This window comes from Eutrema salsugineum, unplaced genomic scaffold (genome assembly GCF_000478725.1).
Source record: "Eutrema salsugineum unplaced genomic scaffold, Eutsalg1_0 scaffold_22, whole genome shotgun sequence".
NCBI lineage: Eukaryota > Viridiplantae > Streptophyta > Magnoliopsida > Brassicales > Brassicaceae > Eutrema > Eutrema salsugineum.
The window spans coordinates 217,404-238,388 of NW_006256812.1; the positions used below are offsets into that span (position 1 = coordinate 217,404).

The following is a 20,985-nucleotide window of genomic DNA, read 5'->3' on the forward strand; positions in this document are numbered from 1 at the left end:
CCCGAAAACCTAACCCTTTTTTCCCCTCCTTCCGACCCCATCCTTCCAACGGCGGCTCATTCCCCCACCACCACCTCCCTCCTCCGGCCTTCACTCCCGACTTTTCCCGCCAAACAATCTCTTCTCTCCTCTTTCCAACTCACAACAAACCCATCAAAGCCCTCACAACAACCGCCACATCGCCAAGGTCGTCGCCATAACCGTATCCGTCGTCTCCGCCGCTGTTCTCCTCTCTCTCTTCGCCGTCTTCATCATCTTCCTCCGTCGAACCCGACATCGCCGCCGCTCCTCTCCTGCAGATGACACTAAATCCACCAGATCAGACTCTCTTCAGCTCTTCAACGCCGCTCCTTCCGACGGCTCTCTGAAACACAAACAACCACCGAAATACACTTCCTCTCACACTTCCTCCGAGTTTCTCTACTTAGGTACTCTAGTGAACTCCCGAAGCGGCGGTTTGGATCAGCAGAAATCTCCCATCTCCGTCTCCGGCAGTGTCACGGGCGTCTTGGAATTACCAGCTCCTGCTTCTTCGTCTTCTTCTTCTTCTTACTCACAGTACCATAAGCAAGGCTCTCCGGAGCTCCGTCCTCTCCCTCCTTTACCAAAGCTCCCAGCTTTCACTCCCAATTACCACATCACTGATCAGTTAAACCCTAAAAGACCCGACTTTGACGGAGAGGACAACGAAAACGACGAGTTTTTCTCTCCGAGAGGATCTTCCGGTCGTAAACAGAGCCCTTCACGTGCCTGGGCTAGCGTATTAAAGGATTCTAGTGTTGATCAGATTGGCAGCAGGAGTATCAACGGCTCGAACTCATCTTCGCCGACTAATTCCGCCTCGTCGTTGAATGGTTCTCCGGCAACAAGTTCGAAACCAAGGTCGCTTAGTCCTCGTCTCTCGCTGCATAGTCAGAACAGCTTAAACGACGGCGTTTCGAAGCAACCCTGTCCAGCGAGGCCACCTCCACCACCACCTCCTCCACCTCAGCCGCAATTATTGGAGATTCCGGCTACCACGTCGCTCTCGCCTCATCGTGGGGACTCTGATCCAGAAAAGAAAGAGGAGACCTTGAAACCAAAGTTGAAGCCTTTACATTGGGACAAAGTTAGAGCAAGCTCGGGCCGTGGTATGGTGTGGGACCAAATCAAATCCAATTCTTTTCAGTAAGAAGATATAACGAATTCGTTTTCATAGTCTTAAACAATTCGTTCCCTTCTTTGCCTACGGGACTAAAATATGATTCTTTTGTCCTTTTGCAGAGTGAATGAAGAAATGATAGAGACATTGTTCAGGGCGAATGATCCAAATTCAAGAACAAGAGATGGAGGAAATGCAGGTGTTGTTCAATCTGCTAATCATGAGAATCAGTTTCTTGATCCAAGAAAGTCCCACAACATTGCGATTTTGCTGAGGGCTCTCAATGTAACGGCCGATGAAGTATGCGAAGCGCTTGTAGAAGGTGAATAATTTCCCATTCTCTTGTTGCTTATGCAGAAGTTTCCATGTCAAAAATCAAAATTTTGTTTGAGGTTACCTCACACAGCCACACTCACTGCTGCAAACATATCTTTAGCTTTGATGATTCCTCAAACTGGTCTGAGAGTCTTGAAGCATGACTGGACTGATTTAGTTTTCTGAAAAAAAAAAAGGGTGTCTAAACATTTTTCTTGTTGATGAATTAGGCAACTCGGATACTCTGGGACCTGAGCTACTCGAATGCCTGCTTAAGATGGCACCTACCAAAGAAGAAGAAGACAAACTTAAGGCGCTTAAAGATGATGATGATGAATCTCCTTCCAAGATTGGACCTGCGGAGAGATTCCTCAAAGCATTGCTGAACATTCCTTTCGCTTTCAAGAGGATCGATGCAATGCTTTACATAGTCAACTTCGAATCCGAAACCGAGTACCTGAAAAGATCCTTCGACACCCTCGAGGTAAAACTCTACTTGTCCTCATTAAGTCTCTTTTTTGCTAAATACAGAACAGTCATGTGCGTTTGATCGAACTTTCAGGCTGCTTGTGGTGAGTTAAAGAATACACGGATGTTCTTGAAGCTTCTAGAAGCGGTGCTCAAAACTGGGAACCGAATGAACATAGGAACCAATAGAGGTGATGCGCATGCTTTCAAGCTTGACACGCTTTTAAAGCTGGTAGATATCAAAGGCGCGGATGGGAAAACCACCTTGTTGCATTTCGTAGTTCAAGAAATCATAAAATCTGAAGGAGCTCGAGTTTCTTCTACTCCGGCTCACGACCCGATAGGCGATGACATAGCTGAGCAATCCGCATTCCAAGACGATCTAGAGCTCAAGAAACTCGGGTTGCAAGTGGTTTCAAGCCTCAGCTCTCAGTTGATAAACGTCAAGAAAGCAGCTGCGATGGATTCAAATTCCCTCATCCACGAAACAGAGGAAATAGCCAGCGGAATAACGAAAGTCAAGGAAGCAATCGCGGAGCTAAAGCTAGAAACGGGAGTAGAGAGATTCTTAGACTCAATGAACATGTTCTTGAACAAAGGTGAGAAAGAGATCACGGAGATACAATCCCATGGAAGCAATGTCATGAAGATGGTTAAAGAAGTAACAGAGTATTTCCACGGGAATTCGGAATCTCACCCTTTTCGCATTTTCGCTGTGGTCAGAGACTTTCTGACGATTCTTGATCAAGTGTGTAAAGAAGTTGGTCGTGTAAACGAGAGATCAGTGTACGGCTCCGTACAAAGACCTTCACCACCGTCGAACCAGACCGTCACTCCGTAATTTTTTTTTCTACAATATGTTAATTTTTTATGTAGATTTGTTTTTGACACTTTACTGTTGTAAAACATTAGATTGTATTCCGTGCTATGTCATTTATCTACGTGAACATTTAATTTATCCAATAGAATTGTATTTCTGTCGTATAAGCATAAAGCATGTGATCTATTTGTGCGGAGAAATGGAATAGCTAATTTCAGAAAACGTTATATTAACTAAATCTATGAAAATATTAATTTAATTACAAAATATAGTTGTCTGGTTCTGTTCTATATTTCTCTGTGTCCCTTTATTAATTCGTATAGGTAAATGATTGTTTGTACTTTGTAAGAATCGTTTTTAGTTTGACTTTTGCTTCAAATGGTCATTACTAGACATTAGACAATGTCCTTATTAACGTTTGCTTTGGTGTCAAATAGAGTGATCTACTAGACATAATAAATGAGCACGGACTAGCGTTCAAATCTGGAACTAAGCGATACAAAAATTAAAATTTGGGTTCAGTGAAAAATACAAAATCTCACATTTTAAATAATACAGAAATGTCAGATATTAGGGGAGAAGACGTCAACTACACAAAGGTCCTCTTCGTATTGTCCAGATCTTCTTGTAATTATAGAACCGTAGAGAATCTTTTCACTTCTTACTCCATTTCCGTTTGTCTTTATATCTCTTTAAGATATTATTTCTCCGAAATTAACAACAAAATGATAAAGAAAAGGGAATTATGACTTTGTGTATTTTTTGTATTTTACATTTGTAGATAATTTTAGAAATAAGATCTTTTGATTCACACATACAGAAATAAATCTTTAATTCATACATACATTTCATTGATTCACACATACAGAAATAAATCTTTTTGACACTACTGTTGTGAAATCGAAATGATTTTCTCTTCTTATTTCCATTTTTTCTTATACACCGAACAGAAGAGCAAATACAGAAATAAATCTTTTGATTCACACATTTCATTTATTTGTGAAAGAAACGCAAAATGATTTTCTCTTCTTATTCCCATTTTTTCTCTTACGAAAAAAGAGAGAAAAAAACAAAACTATCTTGTTCTGATCTCAAGTTCCCACCGCTCTCATCTTAAGCAAGAACCTGACAAAACCTGTCTATATATATTCGCATTATCTCATAAGGTATATTCATTGTTGGATAAAGCATACCATTTTGAGAGAGAAAGAAGGAGATGGCAAAAAAGAGAGGACATGTATTGGCAGTGCCATATCCAACCCAAGGACACATCACACCAATCCGCCAATTCTGCAAACGACTTCACTCCAAAGGTCTCAAAACCACTCTCACTCTCACCAATTTCATCTTCAACTCCATCAAGCCTGACCCATCTGGGCCAATCTCCATAGCCACCATCTCTGATGGCTACGACCTCCACGGCTTTGACTCATCTGGCTCCATCCACAACTACCTTCAAAACTTCAAAACATTTGGCTCCAAAACCATTGCAGACGTCATCCGCAAACACCAGACTAGTGATAACCCCATCACTAGTATCGTCTATGATGCTTTCATGCCTTGGGCACTCGACGTTGCCAGAGATTTTGGTTTAGCCGCGGCTCCTTTCTTTACACAGTCTTGTGCTGTTAACTATGTCTATTATCTTTCCTACATAAATAATGGAAGCTTGAATCTTCCCATTGGAGACTTGCCTTTTCTTGAGCTCCAAGATTTGCCTTCTTTCTTCTCTGTTTCTGGATCCTACCCTGCTTACTTTGAGATGGTGCTCCAACAGTTTACAAACTTCGAGAAAGCTGATTTTGTACTCGTTAATACCTTCCAAGATCTGGAACTTCATGTTAGATCTCTCTATCTCTCTCTTACAACTTCCTCATTATCATGTCTTGTTCTTGTTCAGGTCCTAATTAATCTGTCTTTCGTTACAGGAGAATGAGTTGTTGTCAAAATTTTGTCCTGTGTTGACAGTTGGCCCTAGTGTTCCATCAATGTACTTAGATCAACGGATCAAATCAGACACAGACTACGATCTGACTCTCTTTGATTCGAAAGATGCTGCCTTCTGCACTAGCTGGCTCGACACAAGGCCACAAGGGTCGGTGGTGTATGTAGCATTCGGGAGCATGGCTAGGCTGGACAATGTGCAGATGGAGGAGCTTGCTTCAGCAGTAAGTAAATTCAGCTTCCTGTGGGTTGTTAGAGATTCAGAGGAGGCAAAGCTGCCATCAGGGTTTATTGAGACAGTGGATAAAGACAAGAGCTTGGTCTTGAAATGGAGTCCTCAGCTTGAAGTTCTAACAAACAAAGCCATCGGTTGTTTCTTGACTCACTGTGGCTGGAACTCAACCATGGAGGCTTTGACCTTTGGGGTTCCCATGGTGGCTATGCCTCAATGGACCGATCAACCAATGAACGCAAAGTACATACAAGATGTGTGGAAGGCTGGAGTTCGTGTGAAGACAGACAAGGAGAGTGGTATTGTCAAGAGAGAGGACATTGAGTTTAGTATAAAGGAAGTTATGGAAGGAGAGAAGAGTGAAGAGATGAAGACGAACGCGAAGAAATGGAGAAACTTGGCTGTCAAGTCACTCAGTGAAGGAGGCTCTACAGATATTAATATTGACACATTTATATCCAAGGTTCAGAGCAAATAAGTTATTAACACATGAAGTAGAAAAGATCTCTTTTTTAATATCTTGTTGGGTCAGTCTTTATTTCTTTTTTGGATAAGCCTTTCAATTTGTGTAATCTTTAAGTTTATTCATCTTCTGGTTACATCCCAATCTTACAATTCCTCCATAATTCTACCCTGTGTTGAATACAGATTCTGAGAAGAAAGCAAAACATTTCGTTAAGTTTTTGTCCAACAAATTGTTTAGGTGTTTTTGTCTCTCTGGAAGACATTGATTAAGCTATTTCAACTTTGTTTTTTTGTTATATGAGAAGGAGTTGTTGTAGAAAGTTTGTCCAATGTTCACAATTGGTCGCAGGTCCATGAATCAATGGTTGGAATCTCTGCTTCACTTCGGCCAAAATTTCCTTCAACTCCTTACTCACTGTTTCCGTCGATTCATTAGCAGAATGTTCATTTTTCGAATGATTAAATGTTTAGATTGTTTTCAGTTGATTTCATATTAAACCGTGATATCTTCTTTACTTGCATGCATATAATTACACCTGCTTCTAACTCTTTATGATGTTATTCTTGATTTATCATGTTTAAGCAAATACATAAAATTAACATGATGATGGAAAAAGTCATGTTTCCCCTTTATTAGGCTTAACATGTACATCATTTAAATTAACATGATTATAATTTGGACCACATCGTTTTAATTTTTATATGCACCACGTAATTGTCTTACTCAGATTTAATACAAAAAAATTAATAGTAATAAATATTTTGTCGAGATCTTCTTGTAACTATAGAACCGTAGATTTAATACTTAGACCACCTCCAACAACAGTTTTTAATGAGTTGTTAAGAAGTTTTTTGGGTTAAAAATAAAGTTTTAATAGTTAATTAAAGTAGAAACGTCTCTACTTTTGTAGTTTATAGAGACTCAATAGAGACTCATACGTGGCGCATATTGATTGGCTAACGTTTTTATATTTTTTTTTTAAATTTTTTTATCAAAACCTCTAAATGAAAAGGAAGCTTCTCATTTCCATTTGTAAAAACCAAGAACACATTTTCTTCGAGCAAACCCATTCTCTTCGATATCTCTGATCTTCAATCCAAATCTTCTCGGCGTGAAGCTCTGGCGGCAAGTGAGCTCCAGTCATCCGAGGCGGTGTCCAGTCGTCCTCTCCAATATCGAGTTGTCTGCGTCTTATTTTGAAGGCGGTGGCGGTCAAGTGGCGGCGAGATAAGAAGTGATCGATCCAAAAAATCAGGGTCAATTCATCGAGCTTGCCAAGTCTGGGCCATTTGATCAATCAAGCAAAGTCATAACCATGCATCTGTACAAGTAAGTTCGATTTTCTCTTCATAGTTATCCGAGAATCATTTCAGTTGTTTAATTAGGATGGTGTTGATGTGGTTTCTAATTGATGGTTTGTGATGGATGGAAATAGGCATTGAATCTGTGTCTGTAGTGTTAGGTTAGCATTAGAGAGTGGAATCAATGCTTTGTTTAATTAGGATGGATTTCTGTTCTTATTCTTTATGTCACCTATGATCAATGCAACGGTGTTATCGGTTAGGTAAAAACAATGAATGCTAACTACAAGAACAGAAGTTTTCTGTTCTAACTAGAACTTATGTTAAGTCTTGATCGTTTAACTCTCTGTTGAATGCTAACTATAAATTTAACTCTAACTCTATTTGGTTGCTAACTCCATCGTCAATACTTAGCCTATATATTGGAGGTAATGTATGTTTGTTTTTGATACCTTCTTCCACTATCTTTCCTTTCTCTCATTTGTTTTCTAAACCTCTTCCACACTCTTTACTTCTCTTTTGCTTTGCTTTGTTTAAGAACCCACAAACACACAAACCTCTTCCACTCTCTTGCCTTCGTTCTTTCTCATCCTTTAAAAAAACTCATTCACCAAAAGAAATGGATTCAACAAACCCTTTTTCCGACCATTCAGGCTTCATGGAGCTACTAAGTAGCCAGCAAATAACTCATCCACAAGTTCCAAGTGCAATGGAAACTACCATTGCACTTGGTGATTCACAACCTCTCGTTTCTGGAACACAATGGACTGATGCTCCAAGTCCAGTTGAAGAGACTGTCAAAGAGAAAAGGTCAAGGAGGCCATGGACTCCAACTGAAGACCTTGTGCTCATAAGTGCATGGCTTAATACCTCCAAGGATCCGATCATTGGGAATGGGCAAAGAGCTGATGCGTTTTGGAGCAGGATTGCAATCTACTATGCTGCGAGTAATAAGATATCTCCTGATGAGAAGCGGGGTCCAATCAACTGTAAGCAGAGGTGGTCAAAGCTAAATGAATGTGTTTGCAAGTTTGTAGGATCGTTTGAAGCTGCTTCAGCACAAAAAACAAGTGGGCAAAATGAAAATGACGTCATGAAGCTTGCTTTGGATATCTACTACAATGATTACAAGCATAAGTTCACCATGGAGCACGCCTGGAGAGAATTAAGACACGATCAGAAGTGGAGAGGATGTGGAATGTTCAAAAAAAGAAGAACAGAGGAAGAACAGGCTTTCAGCCATGGAGAAAATGAAGGAGTAACTCGTCCTCCAGGTGTAAAGGCGGCTAAAGGCAAAAAGAAACAAACAAAAGACAAAGCTGAGAGTGTGGAGATGAATGAAAAAGCCATGGATATCTATAGAAACATCTGGGAGATAAGGGAGAAGGAGTTAGCCTTGAAAGATAAAACTAACAAACAACAGATTCTTGCCAACCTCCTAGGAAGAACCGACCCTCTTACTCCAATGGAAGTTGAGCTTAAGAACAACCTCATTTCCGAAATGTTGTCTAAGTGATGGTTTTTAACCTTTGTATCATTGCATTCTCGGTTTGTATGTTTTCAATTATGTTAAGGATGTGTTTTTCTCTTAGGGGTTTTTCATGTTTTCCTTTAATGTTTTTTCGGATTTAGTATGTAGTTGTATGTGTGTGACTCTTATAAAGAAGGTCATGTTTTATTATGATTGTCGTTTCTTTGTTTTGATATATGGTTTAATTTTTAATATTGATAAATGCAAAGTCAAAAAAAAGAACAATGGTTTGTTTGTACCTGTTCTATAATAATGATATTGGTTGTTATTGTTGATGATGAGCCATTTTTGGTTTGCAGGACAAAAAGGATACATTCACATACCACTTCAAAGCTTTTGGGCCACCAATTCTATTTTGCTCGAGAGATACATTTTTAGCCGAGGTTTTGAAGGAACTGGTCGAGGCTTACCAATTTTTAGCCGAGATTTTAAAGTTTGGGCCTGTTTTTGGGTCGATGCTTTTAAAAATTTGTAATAAAGGGTTTAAATAATGTGGTCGATGCTTTTAAAAACTTTAGCCGACGTTTTCAATAATGTATCTCAATAATGTTGAGTCCTACTTTTAGTTTGTTTGTATATGAAGACACCACATATTGGTTTGTTTGTATATGAAGATACCACATATTTTTGTGTATGAAGACACCACACATATTGTGTTGTTTGTATATGAAGACACCACATATTTTTTTTTCCTTGTAAATCTTGTTAACATATTCGACGATTTCAGCTGTAAACCACATAATGAAATGCACATTCTATCCCTATAAATAGAGACATTTATAGTCACATACAAATCACTCTTCTCTCATTCAACTAAAATCACAAACACATTCTCTCCTTATACTAAAATCGTTCTTTGTCATATACACATCTTCTATATCAACTTCATTTATCAACAACAATACTCCCTTTTCAATATTTTCTTAAAACACATCTATCTTATGGCATCTTCTTCTCATAATAATTTTGAAAAAATTATGGAAGAAAAATTTGAAGAAGCTTCTGAAAAAATTTACGAGCAAGCTTTTCAAAATCTCTTTGTTAATCGGGGTGATCGTCAAAGAGCAAGGAAGAAAAAAAGAGCTTATATTGAAAGAAATCGGGAAGAAGGGCACATGCGCTTATGGAATGACTATTTCCGGGAAGATCCCGTTTATCCACCATATCTATTCCGTCGTCGTTTCAAAATGAACAAACATTTGTTTCTGCGTATTGTTGATACCCTCAGTACTCAAGTTCCATTTTTTCAACAAAGAAAAGATGCTACTGGAAGATCCGGTCTCTCTCCACTACAAAAATATACAGCAGCCATTCGGATGATGACATATGGTTCTGCGGCTGATGCGGTTGATGAATACCTCCGGCTTGGTGAAAGCACCGCCATTTCTTGCTTGGAAAATTTTGTAGAAGGAATCATATATCTGTTTGGAGATGAGTATCTACGAAGACCCACACCAGAAGATCTTCAACGACTACTAGATATTGGAGAATCTCGCGGATTTCCCGGGATGATTGGAAGCATCGATTGTATGCATTGGGAGTGGAAAAATTGTCCCACTGCTTGGGCAGGACAATATACACGAGGAGCTGGAAAACCGACAATCGTTTTAGAGACTGTGGCTTCACAAGATCTATGGATATGGCACGCGTTTTTTGGACCTCCAGGTACCCTAAATGATATTAATGTTCTTGACCGCTCTCCTGTGTTTGACGATATTTTACAAGGTAAAGCTCCAAAAGTGGATTACTTTGTCAACGGAAGACAATATCATTTGGCTTACTATCTGACTGATGGAATTTATCCAAAATGGGCTACATTTATCCAATCTATTCCACTTCCTGAGGGTGATAAAGCCCGCATGTTTGCTAAACGTCAAGAAGCTACCCGTAAAGATGTCGAACGTGCTTTTGGAGTCTTGCAAGCTCGGTTTGCCATTGTCAAAAATCCAGCTCTGATGTGGGATAAAATTAAAATAGGAAAGATTATGCAAGCATGTATAATACTTCATAACATGATCGTAGAAGATGAGCGAGATGGGTACATATTCAAGATGACAACTATGTTTAAATTTTAAATTCTGATTTTTTTCTGTACTCTATGTTTTAATTTCAAATTATTGAAATAATTTTTATTAATAAAATATTTGAATTTGAAAAAAATTAATAAAAAAAAAATTAGAAACTCTCATACTGCTATTGGACACTTCAAATTTGAAAAAATCTATCCGAGTTTCTAAATCCATAAAGTGCACAAAAACTATTAAAAAATTCCATTACATCCCTTAACTACATATTATTGTTGGAGATACTCTTACATTTCCATGTGACTCTTAACGTTCCATCTTCTTTAGTTCCCAAATATAACAATGAAATAAACTTTCAAAATAAGACTGTTCAGACGTTTTCTTTTATAAAGAAAGAAACGCACCTCGGGGTTTGTCTTCTTTCTCTGCTCACAAGCTGTTGTCTTCTCTAGCAACAACCTCACAAGCCAATCAGTATAATAATTTCTCTTTATCTGTTGTAAGAGAGAGAGAGAGAGAGAGAGAGAGAGAGAGAGAGAGAGAGAGGGCATGTGAGAGAGAGAGAGAGAGAGAGAGGGCATGTGCTAGCGGTGCCATTCCCAAGCCAAGGACACATCACACCGATTCGTCAATTCTGCAAACGACTTCACTCCAAAGGTCTCAAACTACTCACACTCTCACCACTTTCATCTTCAACACAACCGAACTCGATCCATATAGTCATGTCTCCATAGCCACAATCATCTTGCTTACTTTGAGATGGTGCTTCAACAATTCACCAGTTTCGACAAAGCCGATTTCCTTCTCGTTAATTAATTACTTCCAGGAGCTCGACCCTCATGTTAATTCATTCCTAGTTAGGCTGTTGAGTTCCCCTCATTCAAGTCTAAATTACTCTGTTTGCCCTAACTTATCACTCTATCCTTATTGCTCTCTTTTCCAAAATATATATCATAATAACACTGAGTTCCCAAATTTATGTCATAATTACACTGTTTTCCCTAATTACTCTGTTTTTTTGCCCTAGTTACTCAGTTCTTTTTTACTTAGCTACCCTGTTTTTTCCTAGCTACTGTGTTTTGTCACCCAATCCCTCTATTTTTGTTCTCTGATTTCCTTCTACAAGAAGAGGAGCTGTTATCGAAAGTCTGTCCTGTGTTGACAATTGGTCCAACTATTCCATCAATGTAATTAGACCAAAAGATCAAATCAGATAACGACTATGATCTAAACCTCGTCGACTCAAAAGAAGCTGCCTTATGCACTGACTTGTCAGACACGAAACCACAGGGGTCGGTGGTATATATAGCTCATGGGAGCATGGCTCAGCTGAGCAGTGTGCAGATGGAAGAGATTGCTTGTGGGATAAGCAAATTCAGCTACTTGTGGGTGGTCAGAGCTTCAGAGGAGTCAAAGCTCTCATCAGGATTTCTTGAAACAGTGAACGAATTCTTATAAAATTATCAACAAAAAATAGTATTCATATCGCTTAAGGCTTATACACATTCAACGATTCTCTATACTGGCTATACACTTTACTAAAACCATAAGGATCATAGACAGAGCAAGATGAATCGAGGGGCTAAAATCGATTTGAAAGCTTGACGTTGAATGTTTTATCCGTAATGCTTATTTTCTCACTCATGCTCTGCTTGACTGCTTTTCATCTTTGGTTTTGTCGGCGAGCGTTAAAGCCGTTGATGAAGAAGATCGTCGAACCGAAATGGGCTTTTTCTTATCATCTGCGTGGCCCATTATGTTGTTCCAGTTTGATCCGTTACGCAAAGTGACACCGTTTAGGTCTTCAGCTAGAGTCTCTGCCGAAGGCTCTGTTTCGACTGGAGACTCTTTGTCTTTGCTAATAGGCACTTCGTTTGGAATATCCCTTTTTCTAATAATTAATTGTTAAGGCTATTTTCAGCTGATCTCATACCAAAACTGGTATATTTTACCTGTATGCAAAATTGCAAATTATTAAAATTTGTAAGTATTCTTAACCTATATGACTTGTTTATTCTTGCCATATAAAGTTTACCAAACACAAAATATAAATTATCATTTTTTCCTTTGTTAGGTGTAAGTCCACTTTTATATCACTTGACATTTGGGCCACAACATATTTGAAGTTTAAATTTTTACGTTTTTTATTTTAAATTATTTAGAAATGATTTCTTAGTACACTAAAATATAGATATAGATATATTACTATAATAAATATTTTGTCCAAAGTCTTATTCTATAACTATACAACCGTAGAGAATCTTCTCACTTCTTTACTTCCTGTTTTGTTTTATTTTCTGTAGAAATTCATTACTTCCTATTTTCCATTAAGACATTTTCTTTTCTTGCTCTGATCACAAGCTCTTGTCTTCTCTGGGAAGAACCTCCAGAATCTACCAATATATATATCCCCAACATCTATTTATTTGTTTTGCTTAAAGCAAAGATTTTTTGTTTTGTTTTTCACATTGGCTTAGAGCAAAGATTGAGAGGAAGAAAGAGAGAGAGAGAGAGAGAGAGAGAGAGAGAGAGAGAGAGAAATGGAGAAGAAGAGAGGGCATGTGTTAGCAGTGCCATTCCCAAGCCAAGGACACATCACACCGATTCGCCAATTCTGCAAACGACTTCAGTCCAAAGGTTTCAAAACCACTCACACTCTCACCGCTTTCATCTTCAACACAATCCACCTCGACCCATCTAGTCCCGTCTCAGTAGCCACAATCTCTGACGGCTACGACCACGGTGGCTTCTCATCGGCCGCCTCCGTCCCTGAATACCTCCAAAACTTCAAAACCTTCGGCTCCAAAACCGTTGCTGACGTCATCCGCAAGCATCAGACTAGTGATGACCCCATCACTTGTATTGTCTACGATTCTTTCATGCCTTGGGCGCTTGACCTTGCAAGAGAGTTCGGTTTAGCTGCGGCTCCTTTCTTCACGCAGTCTTGCGGCGTCAACTATTATAACTATCTTGCTTACATGAACAATGGAAGCGTGAAACTTCCCATCGAGGATTTGCCTTTTCTCGAGCTCCAAGATTTGCCTACTTTTGTCACTCCTACGGGGTCCCATCTTGCTTACTTTAAGATGGTGCTTCAACAGTTCACCAACTTCGACAAAGCTGATTTCGTACTCGTTAATACCTTCCAGGAGCTCGACCCTCATGTTAGTTCATGTCTTTATCACTCTGCTTTTGTCCTTATTTATCTCCAAATATTACTCTGTATTTTCCCATGATTCATGTCTGTGTTTCCCTACTTCATGTTCAGATGCACTGTTTTTGGTTCTGTGTACTCTGTTTTGCCCTAACTACTCTGTTTAGCGTCATATTCACTCTGTTCTTTTTCTCTAGCCACCCTGTTTTCCTCCCTAGCTACCTTGTTTTTCCCTTTATTTAATGTCCTAATTGCTCTGTTTTCGCATATGCATGTTGCAATAACTCTATTTTTTCCCTAATTACTCTGTTTTTGTCTTAATTACTCTGATTTGATATAATTTTCCTGTTTAGTTGCCTTAGCTACTTGTTTTTCTTGTCCCTGTTACTCGGTCTTTTTCCTCTGGCTACCATGATTTTTTACAAGTTACTCTGTCTTTTTTTGCTTTTATATTTTTGGTTTATAGGAGGAGGAGTTGTTGTCGAAAGTTTGTCCCGTGTTGACAATTGGTCCGACTGTTCCATCAATGTACTTAGACCAACAAATCAAATCAGACACAGACTATGATCTAAACCTCTTCGACTTGAAAGAGGCTGCCTTATGCGCTGACTGGCTAGACACCAAGCCACAGGGGTCGGTGGTATATATAGCTTTTGGGAGCATGGCTCAGCTGAGCAGTGTGCAGATGGAAGAGATTGCTTCTGGGATAAGAAACTTCAGCTACCTGTGGGTGGTCAGAGCTTCAGAGGAGTCAAAGCTCCCATCAGGGTTTCTTGAAACAGTGGATAAAGACAAGAGCTTGGTCTTGAAGTGGAGTCCTCAGCTTCAAGTTCTGTCAAACAAAGCAATTGGTTGTTTCATGACTCATTGTGGCTGGAACTCAACCATGGAGGCTTTGAGTTTAGGGGTTCCCATGGTGGCTATGCCTCAATGGACCGATCAACCAATGAATGCAAAGTACATACAAGATGTGTGGAAGGTTGGGGTTCGTGTGAAGGCAGAGAAAGATACTGGGATTGCGAAGAGAGAGGAGATCGAGCTTAGCATTAAGGAAGTGATGGAAGGAGAGAAGAGTAAAGAGATGAAGGAGAACGCAAAGAAATGGAGAGACTTGGCTGTGAAGTCACTCAGTGAAGGAGGCACTACAGATATCAACATTAACACATTTGCATCAAAGATTCAAATCATATAAGTTACTCACATGTTGAGTAGCAAAGGTATCTGCTCGTAATGTCCTGATGGATCTGTCTTCTTCTACTCAAAATAATCTTTGTAGTTGATTCTTCTTCTGTTGTATGTTCATCTTCTGGTTTACTTCCCAACTTCTCTTATTAAAGCCATGTGAGAGTAAATGAATTGCAATCTTCAAATCTTTGAACCGTAAAGAATCCAATCATCATTTTGAAAGTTTGCTTGTGCATCAAAAAATAAGGAAACAATTCGTCGCCTAAACATTTTTTTTTTTTTTTTGTATTTGGTAATGATCTGCAGTTTTTTTGGTTTGTTTATTATACAGCTATACAAAGGTATATAACCATCAAAGGAAATCCTGTTCTGTCTTTAGTTCTACACACAGAATACATGGCGAATGAGTTTGATTGGTATTCATCTTTCTAGGAAAAATTGCTGTAAATCGGATTTTTTCCCACAAGTCTCACTATGTCTTGTTTCCCCTTCTTGTTTTTCGGTGGCTACATAGTTGATTCTCTGTTCCTTCCCCTTTATTTCCTGCGAACAAAAAAAAGAACCATTAAAAGCCACAATCTTTCATCTCTGTCTTAACTTTAGATTCTACCTGAAGAACGAAACCTTACCAAGGGAACTTAAACGTATCTTTCCACCATCCTTGCTTAGAGCAATTAGCTACTATTTTGTCAAGTCGAATAATAATCTCAGAGAATGTCGGCCTAATACCGACTTCTGGATGCCAACACTCCTCAATCAACCTGCACATTAAGCGATACAACAGGTTCAAGAAGTGGCACTTCTTTTACAACCTGCATAGGCCATGAATAATTCTTGTTCCAGAATAGTTTTTGAGCTTACTCTTTCATATCCGGAGGGTAACTTTTTGACTTGGTTTTGAAAACGGGTCTCTTTCCTTCTAAGCATATCATTTTCGCAACTTCTTCGGGTGGCCTCGGATGAAAAACCGGTACTCCCTCTGTTATCTGACCACGCACACACATACAGATTAAAGTAACACAAGACATAAGAATAAACCGAGCAAGACGAGAACATGTACCTCATATAAAATGACACCAAATGAGTGTGCATCAACCCTTCTATCAAATATTTCATCTTTATAAACCTCTGGTGCTATGTAGTAATCTGCAATCAAGAAATCATTTTGTTGAGGATCATAAATCTTGCAAAAAAAAAAAAAAACATTTTTCTAGCATATGAATGAAGCATTCTCCTTACTTGAGAGATCTATATGCGCTTTGTGGTTTGCTACTTTCGCATTGTCAGGTGAAATTTTTGACAATCTTATCAAACCGAATCCCGAGATCTTCAAGTGGCCTCCTCTATCCAGCAAAATATTTCTGGCACCTTACGAAAAATTTCAAAATATTAAACGAACAGAAACACCTCAATGAGTATGAACCAAAGGCTTTAAACATATCTAATCGACATTTGCTTTTGGTTATCTTACTTTGGCCTTAGATCACAGTGAATGATCGGATCTGGTTTACACTCATGAAGGTAATTTATTCCCCTGAGACACCAACAAAACCAAAAAAATAAACATCTGTGAGGTACCTAGTAATTATAAGAACCTTAGAAGCAATACATTAGAAGTTAACATACCTGGCAATATCAAGAGCAAATCTAAGTGCCTTGGAAGGAGAAAGACGTCCTTTCTTTTGAAGATAAACTCCTAAATCTCCCTGCAACAGAATCAAACACGGTAACACACGAAACGACATTGAGATGATTGATGAAATAAGGTGAAATCAAAAAGAAGTAAATATGCTTACTTTTGGATTATACTCTACTACAATCATCATTGGTATATTTTGAGTGACAGCTCCAACAAATTGAACAACATTTGGATGACGGACTTTTTCTAACAACGTCAACTCATGTTTAAATGCGTTTCTGAACAATTTAGAGACAAAAGCAGCATTAGTTTCTTCATGTTAAACCCCAATCATTCCTTAGGAAACAAAATTAAAAAAAAAAAAGATGAAACTTTGTTGAGTTGCCTACTATTTTTAATACATACATGCGTTCAGGGTCAGAGTAGCTATCTTTGTCAAGTATCTTTACGGAAACTCGCGTGCCATTCCATTTAGCTACTTGGTATGTTCCCTGCAAACAATCAAACACGAGTGATTCAAATTAAATTAAAATGATCTAAGAACAGTGATGTTCCCAAAGTTACAAGATCAAATGTGTGTTAAGATAACAAAAGAGCATGCCTTTGAGATGCCATCAGATTTCCGGACTTGAACTTCAAGTGGATTAAGCTCATACTCGGGAATTTCTCGTGGATTCGCCACAGTCATCGGCGTCTTCCTGGTTTTCTAAAAAGAGTGAAGATAATGAAGCCTTTCATAATACAAACACATGAACAAAACAACAAAAAAAGAGCAAACGTCTCCAATTTCAAGAAACAAAAGAAATTCTTAATAGTAAAGTACCGGTGCTTTAGCTCCTCGAGCCTTCAAGAGATTGTACACATCTAAATTCCCATAATACTTGGCATCAGCAGCCGCCTAATTTCACCGGAAAACGTCAAAAACAAAGATAAAAATGTCACCTTTAACCAATCCCAATCCAGACAATGAACACAACAATCGAATACTTTTTTTAAAGAAAAACAGAATGCTAGGACTTAATGGAGGAAGAAGAAGAAGACAGACCGTACTTCCCCATCGATCACGAGCATCGATGTTAGCTCGACGGCTGAGAAGAGCCTTAACGACGCCTAAATGGCCCTCGCAGGCGGCGATGTGAAGCGCCGTACGGCCATCGAGATCGATGCTATTGACATCGATTCCTTCATCAAGAAGCTCCTCGACTCCTCTGACGTCGCCTTTGCTAGACATAAAGAGAAGCTGCATCGTGGAATCGAGATTCTCCGGCACCGACATGTGCGGCTCGTCGTCGCTCCGTGATTCAGGGCTCCTCCGGATCGGATCGAGGGAAGACTGACGGCCGAAGCTGAACCTCATGTTGGTCCGACGAGGGTCCAGCGAAGACTGACGCGTGAACTGTCGGCTCAATGTTCGACGCATCGAACCTGTTGAAAATTGCCTTGAAATCCCGCGTTTTAGCTGCGCCGCTATGTTCTCCATTGTTGTAAATCTTCTTCCTTTACGCAATTTCTCAACAACAACAAAAAAACCCTCCAAAGATTAAACTATTCCATGGATTAAACCCACATTGCGTCTTTGGAGGGTTGTCCGTCAATGGAGGTTGAGAGGAAGAAGACGACAAGTCAGAGAAACAAACGAAGATATGAAAAGAAAGGAAACGATGAGACCGTTTTTTTCCTCTAAAAATAATAAAATCAAAAATTGAGATTATTATCCGTAATACGGTAAACATAGACGAAATTAACCAAAAGTTCGTTGGTTTACAATTTGTTATGGAGGTGTAAAACGCGGGTAAACCTTTATTGTATATTAATCGGCCATACAGATTATATAGATAATAGATGAACTAAACAAAAATATCAAATAGGTTGTTAGCAATAAAAATAAATAAATTAAAAAGGAGACTTTTGTTTAATGGAATACAAGCTGGAGAAGGTGGGTTTTGACTTTTTGACCTTTTTAGTGAAGTGGAGAAGATGATAGTGCGATCCCACTAATTTGTTAATCAGTATAATAATAGTATCAAAATGTGATATGCTCCATATAATTAACAAAGACTTAATGGGTCGGCTATTTTTTACTCTTTGTTACCACTTATGTTTACTATCATTTCCCGATTAGGTTATATATTTACTTTAATCTACATCCACATATTTCCATCACCGGATTTCATTTTCAATCATCCGCTATATACCAAACATGGCAACATATCTTTTTAGTTAATTATATTTCTTTTTAACAAGTTGTTGCATCTCTTACCATATCGAATGGAGAAAATATCTAGACGGTTAATGGTTGTAATTATGAGAAAAGTTTTTGATTTTTGTTTTGCAAGAAAAAAATATACTGACGTGAATCATTACTTTATAAAGTTTAAACGTTCAAAACATAGCTTAAAATTCAAAGAACCTCAAAAAGATGAAAACACAAACAAACAAGTAGCAAACATGACGACGTCGTTCACAGATTCATCTGCATCAAACTCATCTTTAAGACAAGGAGCGATCGGGACGACGTCGCTTCGGAGATCCATCTATTTATTTATTATATATCATTAGTCTCTCTTTAGACAAGGAGCGAACGGGACGACGTCGTTGGCTAATCCATCAGCATGATCGCAAGAAGCCTGAGCCGGCCGGTTAACCAAGACGAGATTCACATCGCCCATTACAATACCGGTACATGGTTTCTCCTTACTACAATCCAACATAATCGCCACTTCCGTATTAGAAGTCCCGCGTATATCTTCATATCTCACATTTGATACTTCAACTCCAGATTCCTATAAATTAAATATACAAATTAAATGACTCAATCTATCCAATTAAGTGTATAAGATATGGTTACTTAAGGTTCAAAAAAAAAAAAAAAAAAAAAGATATGGTTACTTAATTTTATTTTACCTGTATAGGGCAAGGTTTGTCAAGACAATAATGCTGGTCTATAATGATCGGGTTCTTGACCATCTTCATATTAATATGTTGGAAAACGATGTTTCTAGCAAAACTCTTGCTAGTTTTACCCCATGTTTTGATCCTTACTCCGTTTTCCGTTGCCAAGAAATCCACGTTACTCACCGTTACGTTCTCCACTCCTTGTTCTTCCTCTACTCTCCCAAGACTTCCGATACTGTTTTCGAGTATCCACAAATTAAAGGTCTGTAGTTTAGAAATTAGGTATCTTATGTGGCAAGAAATGAATTTTTGTGTTACCTAATACCGTGCCCTGGACCGCATTGAATGTTTTGAATGATGACATAAGTGGATCCTGGACCGATGGAGATGCAATCGTCTCCGGTTCCTATTCTCGAGTTGGTGATATGGACTGAGTGAGATGATTGGATGTGAATCCCATCGGTATTAGGGCTATTTCCATCAGCAGAAACCTTAACGCCGTCAATGTTCACGTTATTGCTATTATCGATAACTATGTGGAATCTCTGGCTGTTGATCGACGTTAGACCGTTGATAATGATGTTATTCGACCCAGTAAATAACAAAGTCTGCAAAAGCAATTTGACAAATAAATAAAAATCAATTAAAAACTGCATGTAATTTTAAGAAATTTTGTTTGTTTCTTGTGGGTCAATCAAACCTTGGCACCGTTAGGGCAATTTCCGTCACCGTTGTTCTTGCATTTCCACAAACTAGTACCTTGCGCGTCAAGTACTCCACCGTAGATTGAAACATCAGTAACGTCCTCGAACCAAATCCACTGTTCTGAGCTTGCGATAACTCTATAATCTTCCGGAGCAATTATTGAACCGGCTATACGAATAGATATTGGAGCATCCGTACACTTGTTGCCTTGGAAAACAAGGTTTCCGACCAAGAACCGTCCTTTTGGTACGATAATAGTTGTAGGATTAGCAGAGGTACATGCGACGTGCCACGCGGCTAAGAAGGCTTTGGTTGAGTCTGTTGAACCATCTGGTTTAGCTCCGTAGGTTAAGACGTTGACGAATGTGGTTGGAATTGGTTTGGCTAATGATGAAAATAAGATGAATTCAAGAAAGAGGAGAGCAAAAGGAAGAAGGATACATGGAGTTTTCTGAACCATTTTATAATTTTTTTTTAGAGAAGGTGAATTAGTGTTTTGAGGATGAAGGATGTTGGAGAACAAGGTCTGTGTGAGAGGCCAATTTATAGGAATTTTATGATAGTAACGTACTGATCAATTTTTATGGAAGTTATTTTTAAAAAGTAATATACGGTTGTGGCAACTTGTACGAAATTGTATTTAGTCAGTTTTGACAGAGATTCAATAATGATTTGGGGTGATTTACTGACTAGTGTATAATTGGTTGATGTATTTGACTGAAAATTGATTGTATATGAATTATGGATTGATTTGGTATCTCTTTTGTTTGTTAATTTTTGATCATGGATTGACAACAAAAAGAAGAAAGTTTAGCATCTCATGATTGTATTTTCCTTTTTTGGGTATTATTAATTGTCATTTACTATTCACTAATTTAACTACTTTGGTGAAGTAAAAAATTACCATCATGGATACATATATATATACTATAGCACATGCAATATCCTTAATTAGTTTTACGCCCAATTCCTAAACTCTTTGGTGAATAACAGAGAATCATAAACATTTAGAATCATTCGAATTGCATACCAATTAGACAAATAGCTTCTCAGACTTTTTAGTAAACGTACAATTAAAAATCATTAGTCGTAGAAAAATGTACTATAAATTACATGAGCAGTGGATTAATGATCAGTCAACTTTTTTCTTTTTTTTCTTATAGAT

The 20,985-nt window shown here is 38.4% G+C and overlaps 7 protein-coding genes across 8 annotated transcripts; 5 read left to right on the forward strand and 2 right to left on the reverse strand.

Annotated features, from left to right (window-relative positions):
- Positions 1–52: 52 nt before the first annotated feature.
- LOC18015873 (formin-like protein 2) lies at positions 53–2,916 on the forward strand (the record flags this gene model as incomplete). Its single annotated transcript, XM_006397491.2, has 4 exons — positions 53–1,167; positions 1,264–1,463; positions 1,687–1,940; positions 2,019–2,916. Coding segments are annotated over 4 exons (2,316 nt in total), but the record flags the coding sequence as incomplete, so codon positions are not given.
- Positions 2,917–3,927: 1,011 nt separating this feature from the next.
- Positions 3,928–5,607, forward strand: LOC18015874 (UDP-glycosyltransferase 74F2). The gene is made up of 2 exons (XM_006397492.2): positions 3,928–4,584; positions 4,673–5,607. Exons 1-2 carry the CDS (start codon positions 3,961–3,963, stop codon positions 5,396–5,398), a joined length of 1,350 nt encoding a protein of 449 aa, XP_006397555.1. The 5' UTR covers positions 3,928–3,960; the 3' UTR covers positions 5,399–5,607.
- A 1,699-nt stretch (positions 5,608–7,306) lies between these two features.
- LOC112086207 (glutathione S-transferase T3-like) lies at positions 7,307–8,203 on the forward strand. The gene has a single exon (XM_024155079.1). The coding sequence runs from the start codon at positions 7,307–7,309 to the stop codon at positions 8,201–8,203; it is 897 nt and encodes a 298-aa protein (XP_024010847.1).
- Positions 8,204–9,537: 1,334 nt separating this feature from the next.
- LOC112086208 lies at positions 9,538–11,700 on the forward strand. Its single transcript, XM_024155080.1, has 2 exons — positions 9,538–10,213; positions 11,438–11,700. Exons 1-2 carry the CDS (start codon positions 9,538–9,540, stop codon positions 11,698–11,700), a joined length of 939 nt encoding a protein of 312 aa, XP_024010848.1.
- An 898-nt stretch (positions 11,701–12,598) lies between these two features.
- Positions 12,599–14,757, forward strand: LOC18015772 (UDP-glycosyltransferase 74F1). Its single transcript, XM_006397493.2, has 2 exons — positions 12,599–13,406; positions 13,863–14,757. The coding sequence occupies exons 1-2, from the start codon at positions 12,783–12,785 to the stop codon at positions 14,586–14,588; spliced, it is 1,350 nt and encodes a 449-aa protein (XP_006397556.1). The 5' UTR covers positions 12,599–12,782; the 3' UTR covers positions 14,589–14,757.
- Positions 14,758–15,108: 351 nt separating this feature from the next.
- LOC18015773 (integrin-linked protein kinase 1) lies at positions 15,109–17,854 on the reverse strand. 2 transcript variants are annotated; one of them, XM_024155091.1, is made up of 12 exons: positions 17,266–17,854; positions 17,044–17,118; positions 16,822–16,926; positions 16,626–16,711; positions 16,378–16,498; positions 16,208–16,287; positions 16,053–16,115; positions 15,821–15,942; positions 15,642–15,727; positions 15,443–15,567; positions 15,211–15,342; positions 15,109–15,124 (listed from the first exon to the last, which is right to left on the reverse strand). In XM_024155091.1, exons 1-12 carry the CDS (start codon positions 17,698–17,700, stop codon positions 15,118–15,120), a joined length of 1,437 nt encoding a protein of 478 aa, XP_024010859.1. In that variant the 5' UTR covers positions 17,701–17,854; the 3' UTR covers positions 15,109–15,117. The 2 variants fall into 2 exon arrangements, with proteins under 2 accessions (XP_024010859.1, XP_024010860.1); XM_024155092.1 differs by lacking the exon at positions 15,109–15,124 and having other exon boundaries at positions 15,207–15,342.
- A 921-nt stretch (positions 17,855–18,775) lies between these two features.
- LOC18015774 (probable polygalacturonase At2g43860) lies at positions 18,776–20,280 on the reverse strand. The gene is made up of 4 exons (XM_006397495.1): positions 19,816–20,280; positions 19,434–19,723; positions 19,125–19,350; positions 18,776–19,003 (listed from the first exon to the last, which is right to left on the reverse strand). Exons 1-4 carry the CDS (start codon positions 20,278–20,280, stop codon positions 18,776–18,778), a joined length of 1,209 nt encoding a protein of 402 aa, XP_006397558.1.
- Positions 20,281–20,985: the final 705 nt, after the last annotated feature.

What these genes read in the sequence shown, in the direction of transcription:
- LOC18015774 (XM_006397495.1), bottom strand. Translation starts at nt 20,280, where the DNA reads ATGGTTCAGAAAACTCCATGTATCCTTCTTCCTTTTGCTCTCCTCTTT. An exon ending in ATTGCCCTAACGGTGCCAAG is followed by an intron (nt 19,724 to 19,815) that starts GTTTGATTGACC and finishes TTGCTTTTGCAG; the next exon opens with ACTTTGTTATTTACTGGGTC. An exon ending in ACAAACCTTGCCCTATACAG is followed by an intron (nt 19,004 to 19,124) that starts GTAAAATAAAAT and finishes TTTAATTTATAG; the next exon opens with GAATCTGGAGTTGAAGTATC.
- LOC18015874 (XM_006397492.2), top strand. Translation starts at nt 3,961, where the DNA reads ATGGCAAAAAAGAGAGGACATGTATTGGCAGTGCCATATCCAACCCAA. An exon ending in TCCAAGATCTGGAACTTCAT is followed by an intron (nt 4,585 to 4,672) that starts GTTAGATCTCTC and finishes CTTTCGTTACAG; the next exon opens with GAGAATGAGTTGTTGTCAAA.
- LOC112086208 (XM_024155080.1), top strand. Translation starts at nt 9,538, where the DNA reads ATGACATATGGTTCTGCGGCTGATGCGGTTGATGAATACCTCCGGCTT. An exon ending in AGGAAAGATTATGCAAGCAT is followed by an intron (nt 10,214 to 11,437) that starts GTATAATACTTC and finishes CAATGTAATTAG; the next exon opens with ACCAAAAGATCAAATCAGAT.
- LOC18015772 (XM_006397493.2), top strand. Translation starts at nt 12,783, where the DNA reads ATGGAGAAGAAGAGAGGGCATGTGTTAGCAGTGCCATTCCCAAGCCAA. An exon ending in TCCAGGAGCTCGACCCTCAT is followed by an intron (nt 13,407 to 13,862) that starts GTTAGTTCATGT and finishes TTTGGTTTATAG; the next exon opens with GAGGAGGAGTTGTTGTCGAA.
- LOC18015773 (XM_024155091.1), bottom strand. Translation starts at nt 17,700, where the DNA reads ATGGAGAACATAGCGGCGCAGCTAAAACGCGGGATTTCAAGGCAATTT. An exon ending in TACTCTGACCCTGAACGCAT is followed by an intron (nt 16,499 to 16,625) that starts GTATGTATTAAA and finishes TAAATTGTTCAG; the next exon opens with AAACGCATTTAAACATGAGT. An exon ending in AGCGCATATAGATCTCTCAA is followed by an intron (nt 15,728 to 15,820) that starts GTAAGGAGAATG and finishes TCTTGATTGCAG; the next exon opens with ATTACTACATAGCACCAGAG.
- LOC112086207 (XM_024155079.1), top strand. Translation starts at nt 7,307, where the DNA reads ATGGATTCAACAAACCCTTTTTCCGACCATTCAGGCTTCATGGAGCTA.